The 20288-nt window shown below is 33.8% G+C and overlaps 2 protein-coding genes across 5 annotated transcripts; both read right to left on the minus strand.

The window, feature by feature from the left end:
* Window positions 1–1171: 1171 nt before the first annotated feature.
* On the minus strand, window positions 1172–7754 carry LOC114304714 (ETO1-like protein 1). Its single transcript, XM_082899534.1, has 6 exons — window positions 7498–7754; window positions 6768–7059; window positions 4953–6665; window positions 3520–3811; window positions 2228–2537; window positions 1172–1523 (listed from the first exon to the last, which is right to left on the minus strand). Exons 2-6 carry the CDS (start codon window positions 6896–6898, stop codon window positions 1315–1317), a joined length of 2655 nt encoding a protein of 884 aa, XP_082755660.1. The 5' UTR covers window positions 6899–7059; window positions 7498–7754; the 3' UTR covers window positions 1172–1314.
* A 3878-nt stretch (window positions 7755–11632) lies between these two features.
* Window positions 11633–20023, minus strand: LOC114304708 (protein TIFY 4B). 4 transcript variants are annotated; one of them, XR_014347011.1, is made up of 9 exons: window positions 19569–20023; window positions 19322–19464; window positions 18979–19118; window positions 15094–15184; window positions 14853–15009; window positions 14421–14486; window positions 13028–13088; window positions 12704–12924; window positions 11633–11870 (listed from the first exon to the last, which is right to left on the minus strand). XR_014347011.1 is itself a non-coding variant. In XM_028249848.2 (9 exons), the coding sequence occupies exons 1-9, from the start codon at window positions 19684–19686 to the stop codon at window positions 11857–11859; spliced, it is 1005 nt and encodes a 334-aa protein (XP_028105649.1). In that variant the 5' UTR covers window positions 19687–20023; the 3' UTR covers window positions 11633–11856. The 4 variants fall into 4 exon arrangements, 2 of the variants coding, with proteins under 2 accessions (XP_028105649.1, XP_028105648.1); XR_014347010.1 differs by having other exon boundaries at window positions 13028–13091; XM_028249848.2 differs by having other exon boundaries at window positions 12704–12918.
* Window positions 20024–20288: the final 265 nt, after the last annotated feature.

Here is a 20288-nt window from a genome sequence, read left to right on the forward strand (position 1 = left end):
CCGACCGAACCCACCCGAGTTGCACCCCTAATTCCAACGGTCCCTTCTTGGTCATTCTCACTCTCAATCTTTTGCAACTATAAACCTTGCTCGCACGTGTCTTTATTTTGTTAGTAGTAGTACTCTTGGGTCATGTTTGATTTACAAAATTAATAATGAATGAATTAATAATTTCATTAAATTAGTATGTTATTCATTATCTAATTAGAATAGTAGGATAAATTATCTCCTTATCCATTGTTTGATTTGTATTGAACAAGAAAATATATGAATGCAACATTACAACTATATTTATCTTCTTTTCTAATCTTACTCTCTATCAATGCTTCTTCACAATCTTTACTTATCAAAATTTCTTCATAAACGTGGTTTTGAAAAAAAAATATAAATAAATAAAAGCAAAATACAAAGGCCATGTTTTGTTTATTTTTTACTTTTATTTTTTTTTAAATATAAACTAATTTGATAAATATAATCAAAAATTATTTTTAAATTTTTAAAAATTATTTTTAGCCTACTAAAATATAAAAAATAATAAGTATTTTAATTTTTGATCAAGGGTAAAAAAATATTTTTATTTTATTTCCCAACTTAAAATATATAATCTCACCCTTATCCCATTACTAATAATCTTACAAATTTGTTAAATTAATTATTCATTAAATTAATAATTCTGAAATAAAATTTTAAAACAAACACAAAATTGTTGAATCCACATAATCCCAATCACATGCTCTAATCTTGTCAATCAAACATACCCTTAATTCCTAAAATGTTACAACTAAATTATCTACACTAAGGACATGTTTGTTTGAGTGGACTGAATTAACATTCCCATGACTAATAGTCCTAGGACTATGAATTTGTTGGATTATGTATCCTATCTTAACTAATAGTCAAGTTTAAAATAATTAATCCGTACTTCAATTATTTAACCAAATATCGGATTAATAATTTTATTGGACTATTAGTCCAATCCCAATCTCATATCCACCCAAACAAACATGACATAACATGACAGAATTTGGATCTTAGTTGATCCATTCCTAAATAAATTAACACTCACTCTACCGTAGGTTTAAGTGTGTTGATTCTTGATGAATCCATGCCATTTGGAAAAGTATGAAGGAAACAGTGGCGCGGACAGTCCATGATGTTGATTACCAAAAAATTATAAAGAAGATAAACCTGGACATTACATTGCACATGCTCACAAAATATACAATGGTGATACAATATTTAAAATTTTAAAAAAAACATTAAAAAAAAACACATTTTTTTTTTTTTTTTTTTTCTATTTTGTGTTTTGGGGGTTCATGGCTCTCGACTGCTGTGAAGTTCCAGCATCTCATGGTTTGGGTCAACAGAGACAGCAACTCGATAGTCTCGCAAGGCACCCATAACATCACCGATATGCTCGTGAAATGCTGCCCTCAAGTGTAGCAGGTTGAGGTCTGCATTGAATGCAATCGCTCTCGACAATTCCGCTATCGCTTCTTTTTCCTTGTGGTTGTCCATCAACACTAACCAAACCCAAAAACAAAAAAACACAATCCGGTTCAATACCAAATAACATGAAAACAACTTTACATGACAATAATCACTAAGGATCCTCTAAAGTGTTTTTTTCTTAAAGTTTCTTAAAGTGGTGTATTGCGTAGTTGAGATTTAATGTTGAAAAATTGATGTGACTTGTCATTAAATCTCAACCACACAATGCACCACTCTAAGAAACTTTAAGAAAAAAAATCTGTAGAGGATCCTTGCTCGACAATAATGTTAAGAAAAATGTTTGGTAACTTGAATTTGTGTCGTCCAAATGACTCGAATGTATCAAAACGACATCGTTTTATCCCTAAAACGATGTTGTTTTAAAACGACGTCGTTTTGAGATATTCGAGCAATTCGGGCTATGAAAATTCGGACTACCAAGCTTCGGCAAAGAAAAAGAAGAATCATTTTTTTTTTTAAATATCAGATCGCTCTCAAAAAGTGAGGGATGTGATCTGCAAATCAAAGGGTCCAAAATTATTTGAAATACAACGAATAAAATTCATGACTTCAGATTCCAACCAAAATCATTTTCCTTGCAGAGAGAAGACACACACACACATACATTAAAACCTACGGTGTTGAGGAACTAACAGGTACTTTTGAGCTTGCTTCATGGCGACATCATATAGAAAGCATTAAAATTTACTAAAGAAACTGTAGGAAAATGTCTAACCTGCAGCTCGATATCTGTAAGGATAGACGCGGAGGGGATCTAAATGAGTGACCATCTCTAGATCAGCCTTTGTGAGTTCACGTTCACTGTATTCTGACCTCTTCTCATAGGCAGACACATTGTTCCGAGCCTTCTCAATCAGTTTAGTCATTTCCTCATATGCAGCGGTCTTATTGTTTCTGAGAAAGTGGACCCGAGCAAGACCCTGGTGGGCTCGGGTGTGCTGGATTTTAAGGGCATCGATGTAGCAATCAGCTGCCAAGTCTAGTTTCCCACAGTCAACAAAAACACTTCCAAGATTGTTCAGAGCCTGAAAATTTCAACAATCAGACAAGGATTAGCCAATATTAGAAATTTTGGTTTATTTATTTATTTATTTTATGCTATGCTACAGGACAGATTGAAGTGAAGAAAAAATCTCTAAATCAGCAATGTACTTGTTAGTTGATAATTGTGCAGCTTGGATTTTAGTCTTACTCAAGTTTCATCAATCCAGATATTTGTCAATAGTCAAAATCTATGTAGTTTGAATCTAAGTTTGATGAGACTAGAATTATTTTTTTTCTCAAATTTGCTTTGAACATGCTCAAAGTTGAAAATCTCTCATAATCCCCTCTTTCTAACAAATGATTACCTTTTTCACAGAACTTTTCTTGAAAGAATGTTACCTTGTTGCCTTGGTTATGCTATTTTAGTGGATGAATCCTTTAGTTTTTGATCGTCGGCTAAATTCTGATTACCAGTTACCATATGACTTCCTCAAATCCTAGTCCTGTCACTCAACTCTTACTCTGTTATTCCATTCCATCTAATAACAGATTAAAATCTATTTTGTAGTGTCTTCATATATGTTTTGCCTTTCTCCCCGACATAACCGAGTTCTAGTTTCATTCCTGCTGTGATGCTTCCAATTAAAGCTCAGTGGAATTTTTTTTTCAAATCTGTAGAAAACATTTTCCAATGTCTGGTTGATAGTGGTGGTGGTGAGGCTGGGGTTGCAGTTGTGGTGGAGGTGGTAGCAGCGGTAGTGTGGTGACATTGGTAAGACTTTAGTTTAGAAAACATTTCCCACCTTTCAACAGTGGAAAACATTTTTCCACTCAAAAGTTTGTTTTCTGTTGGCTTTCATTTTCCATCATACAAATGCCAGAAAATATGGAAAAAGTTTTCCAAAAAATACTTTCCACCCAAACAAACGGAGCGTAACTACTATTCTAGATGACTATTCCATAATGATTAATTGTATTGCAAGTTGCAGCCTCGATGAAATATAGGGTAAGAGAAAACCATACCTGACCCTTTCGAAGCCGATCTGAGGGGCACTTCAAGGCATCTTGAAGAATTGATATTACAGTAGAAGAACAAGATGAATCGTGGCTAGAATCTGCCAATGCATAGGCTTTCAAAAAGAAGGCCTCGAAAGATCTCATAAGACTTATAGAGTCCTCTGCTTTCCGTAGCCCTTCCTCACAATGACCCATATCATATAAGATCCATCCCTCATAAACTAAACGTTCATGTTCACTTGATGCGTGTTGGCGAGCCAACTGTAAACTTTGCATGGCTGCTTCTGGACAATTTAATCTGATCAAGAGTAATCATTAGATTAGTTCCTTTAACAATATATGTACTAGAGTGTATAAGTTCGAGGAAATTGATTCTTTATGGGATATATGTCCTCTTTTTAGGCTTCGGTTTCTCTTTATTTTCTTTAATAAAATTTCATTTGTTACCAATGAAGGAAAAAAATAAACAAACAATATATGTACTAGAGTAGTAGTATTTTTCTTCTGTTTATTGGACAAATCACAAAAAAATAGTCAATGTTCTCAATTGAAAAATCAAAGGAGAAATTAATATCAAATAAACAGGAACTTAGGATCAGATCAGGATAATTTTTTTTATTTATAGGAAACTATATTAGTGTTCTTTATTAGTTTCAAAACCTTTTACATGATATCTAAATTTACTTTGTGGGGACATGAGCCTAGAAACAAAAATCAAAATAGAAGGATTATTGGCTGCTAAAAATAACCCAGGATTCATCGTTCGCTTGAGAAAATTGTAAGTCAGGATTAATAAAAGCAACTTTAAATGAGGGCATTTCTTTCTCTTGTATTCATGGATTGAAATAAAAAAGTTGTCTATCATACCGAAAGAGTCTATGTCTCCAATTTAAAATAAGGTTTAGTGACAGAGATGTGGATGAGATGTTTGGTGGAAAATATCCATTACTTGCAGCAACTGCATGTATATAGGGTTTTGCCATGGATGTTTTGACCAGAAAGTGGAATTATATATATTTTCGCCATCTTCACAAACTAGGAAATGCATGCGTAAGGGGTTTTGACATGAAAAACAGAGTGTACATAGACGACTGGTTTCCACTAATGGACAATATGAACTTTCATGCACTTTCAATGTGTGCATGTAGGAAGGAAAGAGGAGAAAGGGGTGGGGTGTTTGAGACAGTAAAATTAATAAGCCAAATTATGTTGGTCGGTAGATAAAAATAACATGTCCATGAGAATCAATAAATCACAAATACAAATCAAACGAGAATGTAGTAACTATTTAATAGGTTCTGCATCTAACCAAGTGTGAACTATTAATCAGCAGACAAGTCCAACATATTATTGAAGATATGGAAATAAAAGGTTTGACAAACTAGTGTAAAAAAAATTGCAAACTTTGAGGTTCAAAAAATTAAATACCCAGAACATACCTGAGGAGAAGTAAATACTGTCTGAAGTATAGAACTCCCTTCGCTGCATCAGATTCAAGCATTTGATAAATTATGGATAGTGATCCAATATCATCAACCGAAGACCACCTATCATACAATTGTAACCAACAATCTGCTGTTGTCCAATGCTCGACATGTTCACGCACAAGAACACAGAGTTGGGAAGCTGAAACTCTTCCCTCAAACATCCTATAATTTGGGGAAAGCGTAAGAATAGCCTGAGCGTCACGAAGTGCTGCTCCATAGTCCTCAAGAGCCAGATAGAAACAAAATCGGAGTTCCAAGCATTCTAATGCTAGTTTGAACCCAAGTACCCGATTGACTTCCGCTAGGGCAGCTTGATCATTTTGCTTCTTCATCAACGATGCAGCTCGATACATATAGGGATAAGTAAGTGTTGGATCCAATTCAGTTGCTTTTTCAAGGTCTTCCCACCTCTTATTGCCTTCACAATATAGTGACCTCTCTTGGTACATCCATCCAAGTGGAGTACCGGAGGAAATAACAGAACTAAGCTTCTCGCAAGACCAAATCTTGTGGCCCTTAATGTAACCAAGTCTGGCCAAACCAACAACAGAATAAACGTGGCCTGCATTTAAAGCTGCCTCAAAGAGCTCTTCAGCGACATCATATTCTTTCCTCAGGAGTCTGACACATCCCAATTGATGATATGCCACCGATCTGTGCCGATTAGTTTCAGCACACTCTATCAGTCTTTCCAAGAACAGAACTGTATTATCTGACTGAGGATTCAGGTTCATGGCAACTTCACTTAACAAACAGTAGAGTGAAAATGATGCCAGACCAACCATGATTAATCTATGTTGCCTGTTAGCATTGCCTAGTAGTTGAACTACCTGATTATCATTGAGAGAAACGGGAAGTTCGTGCAAAAACACTTGCAAACATGATGCAGCAAGGACAGGACAATTCTCGTCAAGAGCGCATTCCATTAGTTCCACTGCATCTTGTTTGGAGGAAACCAAAGAAGCAAGCTTCCGATCACAAGCATCTTTGAGCCTTTCACAGCAAAATCTGTTGGCAAACACCAAGATTTCTAATAATAGCTTTGAGGCAACTTCATTTATACTTCCCATCATGCTAAACTCACTGATCACCCTCATACCCGATGGGGAAATATTATTTTTAGAAAAATCTATGTCCTCACACAGTGATTCCGTGAAACCCCCATTAAGCATAGCATTAAATGGATCCGACAGGCCCGCAATCTTCTGCCTATCGCATTCTATTTTCTCATCTCCAACCCAGAAAGAGACAGTTCTTGAAACCCGATTTCCATTCATCGCGATAGCTCCAATGGAGCTCAATTTTGTATCAGTAGGGAGCTCAGAGGCTATATCTATCTGCCTAAACTCCTTAACATATTTACCACAAGAGGAAACTAGGTCAGTGATGAGCTCTTCACCTTGCTTCTCATACTTCAACCATGCTCCAAAGACAATTTTCTCATGGACTGTTCTTGCCTTTGTCCAAGCTGATCGAAGGCTTCTTCGCATCAGCTTGGATTCCCCGAGACCCTTAAAGACCTGATATTGCAACAAATAGAGATTTGACCTCCCATGTGGAGGGCATGACTCTATTTCTTCATGAATTTGAGCTAAAATTTCTACATAATCAACTGGTTTAAAGAATGGAAGAACCGGTGGTTCTGGGACCTTGATAAAAGATTCTCTACAAACAACAGGAGGAAAAAAAAAAAGTGCATATCTTAATTGAATGAAAATAGAAGAAAGTTTACGATATTTTGAAAGAGAATTGAGAAGGAGAGCTTACATGGAAGACTGTGACTGAGACTGAGATGAGAATTTGGAAAATTTCCCTCTTTCAACTTGGAGCCATGACTGTGGACTGACAGCATTGAGCTGTGTTTCTTTACAAGATTCAGAGGGTAAGAAAGTCCTCATGGGACAAAGAGTTGAAACAAGTCCCAGATCTCCACAATACCCAAAAGTGTTTCACTCAAAACTCAAAAATCAGCAGAATTGGAAACAAAAACACCTCATTTTGTTCACAAACACTTCCCTCAACTCAAAAACTCTCCCAACCGACCAAAGCAACAGAACTTCTATAAAAAAAAATAAAAACTCAAAATCACAATATAGGTTTACTCATATTAACAGTACAACTCAAATTTCCAGAAAAGAGTACAAGAAATAAAAGAAAATTCTGGGTATATGCAATCAAAGTCATCTAAATCTATTGTTCTTTCCATTATACAGAAATGATGGAACAAAACTTTAGTATCCTTTAACTTTTGCCAAAAAAATTAACAGATATATAATAGTGTTTTCAAAATAAAAGGCAATAACAAACCAGAAGAGGCCAAAGACCCACCAATGATTAGGTATGATCTCTACCAGAAACACAACCTGAACCACATTCAATTCTACCGAATCTACTAATAACAAAAAAAACCAAAAACTATATGGAGGATAGAGAAACCCACTAACCCTTCTTTTTTTTTTTGGTAGAAAAGTAACCAAAATCAAACAAACCCACTAACCTCTTGGCTCGGCTTTACAAACCCAAATCGAAAAAAACAAAAATGGGGGAGCAGAGCTGCAGAGAGCGTGAGAGATCAAAGTGAAGGAATCCAAATGGGGGAAAAAATTCAGACTTTCACTTTCTGTCTTTTGTTTGGTAAAAGGGAAAGTTTTGCCCTTTTTCTCTGTTCTTTTCTTCCACTTTCATCTCCTTTGGAGGCCAGAAAGATTGGAGATTGGAGCTACTATTGTTTTGTTTGTTGGGAGTACAAAATCTACTGAAAAATAGTTTACAAGTAATAATTTGGGTTTGATGTTGCAGAAAAGCGACACCGTATAGGGGAATTTTGGCTAGGACGGTGCCGTTTTAACCTTTTGTTCTGAATAAATTACACTCGCCTTTTTAAAAAAGATACAATTAATTCTACACCAGTACACTTTTTTAATATGATTAAATCAAGGACAAAATACACTAATAGCCTTGTCGGTTGGAATTCGTGTCATTTTAGTCTTTAATTTTTTAATTGTGACATATTTAATTTTAAATTTTATTTTAAATAAAAATAATTAAAGATATCATTGTATAATTTTTAGAGCAAAATCGTCAATTTAATAAAATATAAATTAATTTGATAAAAATAAATATCAAAAAAATATTTTTAATTTTTTTAAAATTATTTTTATCCACCAATGATAAAGTTATGTAAAATTGATAAAAATTAATAAAAATTACATAATTAATTTTTAAAAATTAATTATACATGATCATCATCCAAACACATAATAAAAATTAATTTGGTAAAATAAATAAATAAATATCTAAAAGATTTAGCAATTTTACATAATTTTATTTTTAGTGGGTAAAAATAATTTTTAAAAATTTAAAAATATTTGTTTGACATTTATTTTTGTCAAATTATTTTATATTTTATCAAATTGACGATTTGACCCTTAAAAAATCTAAAAATATTTTCAATTGTCCTTATTTCGAACAAGATTCAAAATTTAGGATCAAATGTGTCACAATTGAAAAATCAATGACCAAAGTGACACAAGTCTCAAACTATAGGGACTAATAGTGTAATTCACCCTTAAATCAATTAAAACTAAAATAATTGAAATAAACAAAAATAAATATATATTTTAATTAAAAATAAAAAATACCATAATTTTGATAATGGATTAATCGTTGACGTAGCTTATTGTTTGGCATCCCCTAAATAATTTATCTTTTTATCTTTTTTTCATCACATCACCTCTCTACTTTTATACACATCTTTTTATAAAAAGACAAAAAATACACTTATTTAGATCATTTCAAACAACGTAATTGAAATATCAACAAATTAATCATTTCTCCAGAATTTTCTGTTTCTTTTTTTTTTTTTTTTTTTTGGTGAAAAACAAGCAATTAATCACTTTTGGAAACATTTTAAAAACTAATTTATTAACTTATTATTTTATTTAACTTGTATTATCTCGCTATTTTTTTTACATATCTTTTCATAATAAATAAAAATAATAATAATTTATAAACCATACCATTTACATGATGTCTTGGCTTGATTACAGATTTTTAATTTAAAAGTTGAAAAATTATTAAATTATTTTTTTTATATTTTTATACTTTTTTTTTTATAAAAAAATTAATAATTATACTTTTATAACACACACATTCAAATCCTGATCACTGTTGTGCTTCAAAGAATAATACTTGGGACCCCCTTTTGGGGGTCACCCCCTCACCCTCCCTTTGCCACGTGGCAGGAGGTGATTGGTGGAGCAGGAAAAAAAAAAAAAAAAAAAAAAAGGTAACCAATGAGAGAGAGAGGGGGTCAAAGGGGGTGGGGGGAAAAGGGGGATGAATCATTACTCGTGCTTCAAAACATCAATCAAAATTTAGCAATCTGTAAAAATGGATACACTTTTTAATTTAAAAAATTATTTGCTTAGTTGTGTTTTTCCAAAAATACTTTTTAAAAAATTCTCTACTTTCTTGTGTTTTCCTATTTTTTTTGTTTTTATTGAATTTTTTTAATATTTTAAGTAATTTTTTTTTTCTTTTTAGATATACCTAACATAAATATACCTAAAAAGTAAAAAATTTGTGAAAAAAACTTTTTAAAAATTCACTAAATATCAAAAATACAAAAAAAAATATGAAAATTCAGTACATTTTTTATATTTTTATGTATTTATTAAATTTTTAAAATATTTTTTTACAAATTTTTTACTTTTTAGATACATCTAAATAAAGTGCATCTAAAAAGGTAAAAAAAATGTTTAAAATTTTAAAAATATTCACTAAAAACAAAAAAAAAAAACACGAAAACCAAAAAACTAAGTTTTCAAAAAATTTAATCCAAAAAACTCAAACCAAACATACTGATTAACGTTGTGTTTGGTTGAAAGATTTGAATAAAGATTTGAAAAGAGAAAAGGAAAAAATGTGTGAAATTAAGTAAAATATAAGCATATTTTATTTATATTTCACCTATCTTTTTTCTTTTATTTAAAAATCTTTTCCTAAATTCCCCAATCAAATATGGCGTAAAAGGATTATGCTATTTCTAAACAATTTAATTTCAAAAATTAATAAAAAGATTATTCTATTTAGAAAATGAATCTTACTAAAAACTTTAGAGCCAGCTCTAGCACTTCTGAAAACTTCAGTTAAAAATTGTCAAGAGAGCTATCTTTGTAATTGCATAGAGACCATTTCAGCCATAAAAAATACATGTAGTTAGTTATACATTGTTATATTTTTTTTTTTTGTGGCCAATTCTGTATTCATAAATACTCATAATTTAATAGAACTCCTGTCCAAATTTGAAGAACATAGCATGGGCAAATTCATACACATCATATGCCTTAAAAATACAAGTACAGAAAGAAAAATAGTAATAATTTGTAAGTAAAATAAAATGTAATATTCTTCTTTCTTTTCTTTTCTTTTCTTTTTTTCTTTTTTTCTCTTCATAAATTTAAAATCTAAATATAACCTCAAATAAAAAGTGGGGAAGTTGTTTAGTTAGTGGGTTGGGTTGAGACTTGAGAGAGTAAGCACATCTTTATTCTTGGCCATTTGGTGGTCTGTCAAAAATTTAGACAAATTGAGAAGGTTAATGTATGTTGTGTTATATATTGGTTTGCCAAAGAATAAAGATTGGGACCCCCTCTCCCCCCACCCCCTTTGACCCCCTTTCTTTTTTGATTGGTGACTTTTCTTTTCTTTTTTCTTTTTTTTCTTCTCCTCCAATCACCACCCGCCACGTGTATGGGGTGGTGGGAGTTGAAATTTGAGGGAGTCTAAATCACTGCTGTTTACCAAATACACATTCGCATTTTACAAATGTCAAAACTCTATTCCTTGATTTTCACCCTACAAAAGACACTGCCAAAATGGGCTTTCAAAAAGAATTATAAAACCCTAATCAGCAAGATTGTTGTGGTAGCTCCACAACTTAATATAAATTGCATAGATAAACAGAAATAGTAGAATAGCTTAGCCTTTCTATGAATTTTGTTGATCAATCACTATAAAATCCTTTTATTACAGTTATTAGTTTCTACTAGTAGTAGTAAACACTAATTTTCTTATTGACATCGTATTAGATGACTTATACCCTATAATCCGACACTCATCTTCTTCTCCATCCCAGATTTAAAAAATAGTAAATAAAAAAGTGAGTTTTTAGTTATATGGTTTAAGTTGTTTGTTTTTTAAAATTGCATTTTTATCCATCAAATTTGGCCCTAACTATTGTTGATCAGGACAACTAACTCCAATTGGATCACACTAACTAAAATTAGAAACTTCAAGGACTAAATTGTTGAAATTAATAGTTTAAGAAAGAAATATAATTTTTTTTTTTTAAATGACCATAATTTAAGGAATAAAAGTTATTTTTTATTTTTATTTTTATTATAAAAAAGTAAATAGAAATATGAATCTCCTTAATTTGAATAACCAAACGGCCGTTGATAGAGTCGAGTGGACAAAATCAATTTATGTAACTAACTTCATTTGATGGGAGTTGAGACTTGGATTGGTTTTGTTTGTTTTTTTATAAAAAAGTATGGCCCTAAAAGTTCCAAGAGTAACCACTTACCAGAAATATCTAAAAGTGGTTTGTAAAGGAGATACAAGACAAAGAAACAAAGTAGAGATGGGACTCCTCTCTTCATTTAACTCAAATGGCAGCAACCATAAAAGTAGATCTTACATCCCAAAAAGAAGATATTACAAGGAAGCTTACATTTTTAGGCATCCTTTTGTCATGTTCACTAGCCATCTTGAATGATATTATGCCTACAAGTGCTTACATGGCTTGAAGATGAACCACTGACATGGCCCACCAAAACCATCTTCCCCAAATTCATTCTTGCATATCTGAAATGATGAAACAGACCATTACAGATTCTTTATCACTTTTTCAAAGTTGGTACCCTACCCAGCAGCAAAAAAACACAAACATTCGAAGAAAAGCCGGATATGCAACTCCACCCTAATAGTCGGCACGTATTTAAGTAGTAATTTTAAGGGAAATTGCATTTCAGCTGAGCAGTGAAGAAATAATTGTATTTTCATGGTTGTGCAGGTGTGTTGCATGCATGGTGCAAGTCGATTCCTGTGCTTTGTGCAAGTCTTTCTTATGTTCTCATATGTGTGCAATTATTTTATGATTGTTCCGCCTATTTGTAATTTGTCCTAGTTTCCATTAGACCGTTCTACCACTCATCCCCAAAAAAGAGACTGGAGCATCAAGTGATTGAGTATGCTTTTGGTATAATTATCAGTCCACTGGTCACTAAAATTCAGCTTCTGGGCAATTCTGCTATTATAATTGAATGAGTTGTTTCTATCAATAATTCCAACAATATTTAACTGACATACTTCTTACAAGTCAGTTCAAATGTAGATTTAATATCTGGAGCTGTATGAATTTGTAATTTGTAATTTGTAATTTGAAATTTTGGTGTCAGTTTGATTTATCAAAGAAAAAAAAAAAAATTCGTGTCAGTTTGAGCATGTGCAAAGTGCAGATGCATGAATTTATCTGAACATTTTGAACAATGACACTTCCAGATCACAGGAATGCACAGCCTTCTCTTTCAAATGGGTGGGTCCCACGTAGTGATAAAGGGGCTGTGGATAGCCCAAAAGGTTGTGGGTTTAACAATCACCCAATAATAATAATAAACAAAAGCAACAAAAAACATTACCTTTGTCATTGAGAGCAACAGAAAGATAGGCATTCTTCACTATATTATCCACTGAGCTGCACCGGGTAGGAGTGTTGGGTGGTCTGATTTGGGGTGGAGAGCATGCATCACTCCTGTTTGAGCGCTCATTCTGGGTCTGATTCCCCATCTGATGGTTTAAGTAAATGTCCAAACTAGCAGACGAAGGGTTTGCCACCTTTTTCTTGCTCTTGAATCTTCAGCTAACAGGGATGTGAGTAACAAAAAAAGAAAAGAAAGAAGCAAAATGGACTCTTTGTAGTTCAATCTGATTGCCAGAAAGAACAGCTTAGACATTTGAGATACCTGTCTTTTCGCTTCTGACGATATCTTTGCACTGATGCTTTTCTGCTTCCCGAACCTTCAACTGCTAAAATTTAAAAAATAAATAAAAATAAAGAGGGGGATGGGGATGGGTATGGGGATGGGGATGGGGTGAAGAAAATCAAGGGATTCCCACATGTCATTATATATAAAAAGCTTAAAGCATTTTTCTCATCATATATTAATCTACCCAACTGATTGAGTGAAAATACTTTTACCGTTCCTATTACACTTTAATGTTTTCAATTTTGTATAATGGATGCTTATTTTATTGGAAGTTTGTACACGAGTATAATTCAAGAAACATGAGAAGCAATTCAAACATTTAGGTTGCCAGCTTAACCCATCTTTTCATATCTCCTTTTTTACCCCATGAATGGAAATGCAATACATCATGTTTTCCTTGTATTATAATTGAAAAAAATATCATACTGTACTTCAGATATATCATAAACCAGAAAGAGGAACAAATCAATTAATGTCACCTACTATTTAAAGAGTCATATTTCAAAGAATGCTCACATTTAGATACCACTAATGCTAGTCCTAGCACCGAGGGCAAGGTGAACAATTAATCAAATCCACATTGTGAAACTTTCTTAAACATTTTTCTTACCTAAACCTGAGTGCGGGGAAGGGGCCACTTAGCTGCAGTGGGTCCATTTAAAGGTATTACAAAGACAAGATGAAGATCAGATAAAAATAGTCACACTGCGAAGGGAAGCATGATGGCCTATGAAACTACAAGGAACAAAACAAACCCAGGATAGAGCTAAAATTGTGAAAAAGGATTCTCCAACCAACCCTAGACTTATCATGTATAATTGCAATAAATTGTCTCCAAAGTCTAAACACAGGCGAATCCCAAGTCTAGTTTTGTGTAACAGAATATAGGTTTAGAATATGGGTAAGACCAAATCACAAATCACACTGGAAAATATTAATGAGATTGGTGTTACCCTGCTATTGTAGAGCACCCAGAATCCTGAATGGCAAGAACTTTAACTTAAAAACTAAACAATGCAAATGAGAAAGGACTTCATCTTATTGAATCTAAACAGTGCATAATTCTGCTATCACATTACTATTGAAGTTGTTATCATTACAAATTTACAATATAAACTTAAACTCCGCAACAGCTGATGACAGTTGGTTTAATTAGTTGCTTTTCTTTGCAGGATACCTGAGGCCTATGATCAAATAGTGCCTTTAACTTTGGTGGGTGATCTATGTGCATGGGGAGGGCTACTGGACCACAACCAAAACTAAAAACTCCCATACTCATCATTGCTATGAGGAGTCCAAAAATAGTCATATATTATTCCTACTTACGTAAAATCCAATGAAGCAACTGTAAACTAGAAGCAGCATTTACCAGGGTTGTCTTCACGAAATATGCTGCTTTCCTCCCTGTGCAGCCGCCAGTTGTCAGCTATATTCACTGTAAAACCGAAACAAGATCACATGTTAATACAGAGTACAAGCACAACTATTAACCACGGTATTTAACAACTTCAATATTTTGTAAATGCGTCCATGCCAACATCACCTACAAGTCAAATCAGGCCACTTATTGAAAGCAAACAAACAATACACCTACAGGTCAGGTCATTTACTGAAAGCAAACAAACAAGACACTTCTTGTGTCAACCAAGTTCTCTGCCATCCACCAGGTACCAAGAATGCACGTTAGACAAGTTACTCATGGGGAATTGATTCAAATTTTAAATAAATTCCAAGCAGGAAATTTCTATAATCTATGAAGAAAACAAAAGGAGAAGATTCGTAATAAATTATACAAACTTACCTGTTTGCAAGTTTGGCAAGATCACACCAGGAGAATCTGGGCCAACTTTTGCAGCCAGTAAATGGCATGGCAAAGATTGTCTTGTCGTAGTTTCGTCACATGGGGTTTCCAGAGGAAATTGGACTGGGCTTGCAGCAAGTTGCATTAATGTTCGTGCCTAAACACATACTGGTCACATTAGATGCCGAGAATACCATCAGAATAATCTCGGGAATATATGCAGAAGGTGAAGCTTCAAAACCTTTTCAGCTGGCACATCATCATAGACATTCACTTTGCCACAATAGAATATTGTCATTTGTCCTACTGGCCCATTTGTTTCACTTGCGATTCTGGGTTCATTTGGGAAAAAATTCAGTATTTGATACCAATTAGAACCAAGATATCTATCATTTCTTCCTTGGAAGAACTGTCAAGCAATGCATTATCCACCCATACAGGCATACATATACTTGCACAGTTGCAAGTTAAGGAACTCCGCCATGTGGTCTGAGATAAATGTAAGTAGTTTCCACAGAAGTAAAAATTTACAAGATGTACCCAAATTTGGGGTTGGGGGAGCTATGCCATGATGTAGATAGAAAAAACCTTTAGTAGACCTAAAGACCATAGATAATAAGAGTTGAAGTCCAATTGCAAATAAATTATCATCAGTTTAGAAAGCATCACAACAAAATCCCAAAAATACAGAAAATAAAAACTATGAATGCCAAAATCTTTGACAGAAGCTATAGATTTTTCACCCATTAGTGGAGCAAACATTCAATCAAGAAGATGATTAACCTACTAACTTCTTACAAAACAACAAATATCATTAAGATTACCTCTTGTAATGACCTATCTTAATAAGCTTATGTGTATATCCAATAGCGAATAGCCATCTTTAACATTTCACTAATATTTTTAAATCAGCAAACCTTCTGAGTGGTAGGAATATATCTGTACAAGGTAACATTTAACAAGGATAATTTTTTCCTGAGTCCTCCACAGATACCTACTTATCAAATCCATCAAAGAAAATCCTAGCTAACAAAAGATATTACGTATTTTTTTCTCTTTTTCATCCACGCCCATTCTATCATATGCACGCATGAATGGATAAACTGTAGGCAAAACAGAATCACATACTAGACATGCTATCAAATAATGTCTCCTAAGAACTCTATTGACTAAGATCGACCAACTGGATTCTACAGTGCAGGTGGCAAAAAGAAGGCTAGCTTTTGTTGAAAATCAATAGCATCATAAACCTGGCAATTGCTTTACAGAATTTAAAATATCTTTGGGCAATCAATTTGTTCCCATGGAAAAAGGAATGATGTTCTACTGAAACTCGAGTTAAAGAAGCAAGAAGCTACTACACTTTGCCATTATACATAAAATTTCAAGGAAGGAAGGATTATCAAATTCACCGAGTCAGGAGCCCTGGATGAACAATGATAATAGATCAAGCACAAAAACAAGACTCAAGATTGAATAGTTCAGGGGCGAGGCCTTAAAAGTTCTCTTGTGGGGACCAAAGACTTCAAAAGTTTATCAATCTAATGTAGTGCATATATAGAAATAATCAGTATGTATACATATATCGTGCATAACTCAAGGAGTGCACCTTGACTCAAACAAAAATTTTGAGCAAAAGTGGAATGTTGTATTAGAAACTATATTAAAAGAAATTCAGAGTAAATGATTAAGATTGTGGACAATTGACATTAAAGATCTTTAGCACCAAAAGTATCAGACAAAATTTCCATACTAACAACACCTCACTCCTAAAAGGAAAATACAAGAAAAACACATTTATATATATAGTAGTACCATAATAATGCTTGTTTAATATATCAATATTCTTAAATACGTCCACATCATGAAATTAAAGCTTTAGGAAGTAATCTAGAGCAAGATCAACGACTATAGGAAAGGTTCCATGAGAACAGTTTTTGGGCAGAAAAGGAATTCAAAAGAAGTTCTAATGATAGTCACATATATATTTTGTTGTAAGTAAAAAGAAGTGCCAATAAAAGGTATTTTCAGTTGTCTTAATGAGTGAAAAACAAGTTAAGATAGTGATCCTAGCTTTGAGACTCACTAATATTAGGAGAAACTAGAGATTCAGATATGTAAATTTAACAAAATATGAAAATTCCCAAAAAAAAATTAGGGTAAGGTTAGCAGGAGCTTTGTGGAACAACTGTTTTTCTTCTTTTTTAGTTGTGGTCATTGTGGATTTAATTAAGAGGCGACTTAATGCTAAGATTTTGAGAGGATTTATCTTTCTATATTCTTTTGCACTTGATACATGTATATTAATGGTCCATGCGTGGAGGGGGAAGGGGAGATTTTGAAAACAAATTAGATTAATCCTTAAATGATTGAAGGGGATTTTGAACTTAAGGGAAATCATGGCCCCTATCTCCCTCAAAAAATCCATGAGTGAATTCATTCATTTAAGATCGGGGTGATGCACACCTCCACAAGCCTCTTGATTCTTGAAAGCAAGTAGACAAAAGTATAGAAATTGATCAATCCTCCTAATCCTTGAAATAGTTGAAACACTTTTGTTATCAGGGGTAAGCAATTAGGGAGTGCAAATCACATTTGCCATATCTTGACAAGAATGCACAATAACAAAATGCAAATAAATCCTTTATTGCAAACAATAAACAAGATGGGAAGTATGAAGTTATACACCGTTAAAGTTGTCGAACAAAATGTACAAAACTATAACATCTCAATATGATAAGTCTGACAACATTCAATAAAAGTTGACGTATGCACTGGAACCCAATAGACAGTATAAGCGGATCACTGATATCAGGTGCAATTTGTAACACCCTCATCATTGATAAGAAAGGTAAGGTATTCAGATAAATTTCAATTTATGAACCAAAGACTTGTATCACTTGATAGCTCTTGACATGAGCCATACACATTGATACAAGCCATACACAAAATTTTCAATTTGTGCAGTCCCACATCGGTGGGAAGCAAAAAACTTTTGAGGCGTCCAGCGGCCTTTTAAACCCAAACTCAACTGTTGCATATTTAGACTATTGAGTGAGTTGTAACAGTGTTGAAGCCTTTTGTTTATAAAAGCTCCAGCCACTGGCAGCTGTGCTCGCTGCCTCGGTGAGTTTGTCTGTTACGTGGTCAATATTGTGACACATTAACATAGACTTTAATTGCTTTTATTAAAGTCAAAGGCTTAACAGCTGAGACCTGTGGCAATTTTAACTGAAATAAGTCCAGATTCGTTGCTTTTGAAGTGAATTCGCAAATTTACAAATGTAAATCCACTGGATTGAGGAAGAATTGACATTCAATTCGTTGATTCTCATTTTGGAACGTGATCAGCCACCCTAGGGTGACAGATTAGGGGACCTAGGCCCGACATATAAGGGGAAACAAATACTACAATTACACATACTATGTCAACAATCATAGCAAGCTTAGGTGCCTAGGTTCACAGGTCATAGTTTCATAGAATAATAACCCTGTGATAAGTTGCAAGTATCATAGCCTCAATGATGTTGAAGGAACACGAGATTCAACAAGTTGGCTGTTGTAATAAATAAATAAAAATTGTGAGCTTAATGAGTTGAGCTCAACTATTTTGAAGCTCGACTTGTTTGTTGTCTTATGAGCTTGGTCAAAGAGCACGTGTTCTCATCACATTTCTTAAGCGAACAAGCCTGAAGACAAACCCAATGCCACCCCATCCGTTAACAGCTTGGTAAGTAGACAATCATACGCCAAGATCACATTTTTTTTTTTTTTTAAATCTGCACATTTGTAAGACTGCATATCCCATGTCCATTAAAAGCTAGGCATAAGTTGATACATGCTTGCATATGATCCCTGTGAAAGGTCTTCAAAAACCATTCTCATCATGAAGATGGCAACACAGATCATACTTAAAATAAATCTAAATCACACAACGCATTTCCTATGCATTTTTTTTGTGTTTCAATTTCATGCATGTTGTGTTGTTAATTTAACAAACCCACCCCCATGAATAATTTTATTTGCCAAATGTTCATGTCTCCATGAATTAAGACACTAGGATACTACTACAATTACAGCTGTTTTGAAATAACTAGCATTAAAAAAAAAAATTAAAAATTAAAACCTGGGAGGAATGGAGTCATTGCCGGCGACAACAGCGCGGCCGGACAAATCGCCGGAAATATCGGATTCCTCGGGATCTTTTCGCCGGTGAGGAACCGATTCTACACAAATTGGCGTATCGACACTCGATGATTTGGGGACCTACACATAACATATAGTTATAGTTACCTTTTTTTTAATAATAATTAATAATAGGTTAGACTAGTAATATACAATTAGACTTTCTGGTGGACCAATGAATTAAAATAATAATAAAAAAATCAACATGCTTTGACCTTTGTGTGTGTGAATGTGTGTGGGAGTGAGTGAGAGAGAGAGAGAGAGTTGATGGTTGAAACACGTACACGATGTGGATTTTGAGGGGGACGAGGAATGTAGAGCTTCTTCAGAGCTCCGGCGTCGGAATCCGACGTCGTTTCGAGGAGCTTCTTCAGCGATATCACCTGTTGGATCGCCTGCGATTTGTTCCACGACGGTCTTCTCATCCCTGTATGGACCGTCCGATTAGCATAAATTGAATTCATATATACATCCATATATATGTAGAGAGAGAGAGAGAGGGGGGGAGTGAGAGAGAGAGGAGAGAGAGACCTTTGTCTTTGAGGTAGCGTCGGCAATCTTCGCGAGTGAGTTGAGAAATGTCATCTTCAGTGAGTTGGTGGAGAGGTTTGTCAAGGGGTGACCGGGAAAGTGTTTCTTCCAGTGACATGGTTGTCAGATTCCGGTCAAAATCGACCGGAGATCTGAGTGGTTTTGGACGGAGTTTCAGAGATCGGTGGGTGGCTTCGATCTATTTTGTGTTTTGGTGAATAAATATATGTCTGAACAAGTTTGGAGTGAGGGAAGAGTGAGTGAGTGAGTGGCTCTATGGGTTTCTGAGAGAGTTATGGCCGCGGCGTCGCCGCTTTGTTTTCTTGGCCCTTTTTTTTCATCTATTGGGGCTGCAACCCCAGTACGCCACGTAATTAGCCAGTGCTTTATTACAATTCTGCCCCCCAATTATGGCCTCGTTTAGAAGTTGATTATTTCGATGCCCTGTATGTTGTAAATAAGGACTTGATTGTCCTCCTTTATAATAATAATAATAAAAAAAAAAAAAAAAAATCAAAAAGACATTATCTTATTTAAATCATATTATTTTTTTATCACATTATTTTAAACTTAACTTACATTTTATAAAAATCAAAAAGTACGTTTATTTAGATTATCTCAAACCATCCCGCAATATATTTCAGTGAGAGTAGTTAGAAAAGTGGTGCGAACATGTTGATAAATGTACTTTTAATAAGTGTATGTATATAAAAAAGTATC

The sequence above is a fragment of the Camellia sinensis genome, chromosome 12, assembly GCF_055761805.1.
Source record: "Camellia sinensis isolate YWXY chromosome 12, ASM5576180v1, whole genome shotgun sequence".
Classification (NCBI taxonomy): Eukaryota; Viridiplantae; Streptophyta; class Magnoliopsida; order Ericales; family Theaceae; genus Camellia; species Camellia sinensis.

Excerpts from the sequence above, each read along its gene's own strand:
- LOC114304708 (XM_028249847.2), bottom strand. The coding sequence starts at position 19,686 with ATGTCACTGGAAGAAACACTTTCCCGGTCACCCCTTGACAAACCTCTC. Across the intron at positions 19,119-19,321 it reads CCCCTCAAAATCCACATCGT|GTCCCCAAATCATCGAGTGT; the intron begins GTACGTGTTTCA and ends TGTTATGTGTAG. Across the intron at positions 13,092-14,420 it reads ATTTCGTGAAGACAACCCTG|CAGTTGAAGGTTCGGGAAGC; the intron begins GTAAATGCTGCT and ends TTTAAATTTTAG.
- LOC114304714 (XM_082899534.1), bottom strand. The coding sequence starts at position 6,898 with ATGAGGACTTTCTTACCCTCTGAATCTTGTAAAGAAACACAGCTCAAT. Across the intron at positions 3,812-4,952 it reads CAGTATTTACTTCTCCTCAG|ATTAAATTGTCCAGAAGCAG; the intron begins GTATGTTCTGGG and ends ACTCTTGATCAG. Across the intron at positions 2,538-3,519 it reads ATCGGCTTCGAAAGGGTCAG|GCTCTGAACAATCTTGGAAG; the intron begins GTATGGTTTTCT and ends TGAAATTTTCAG.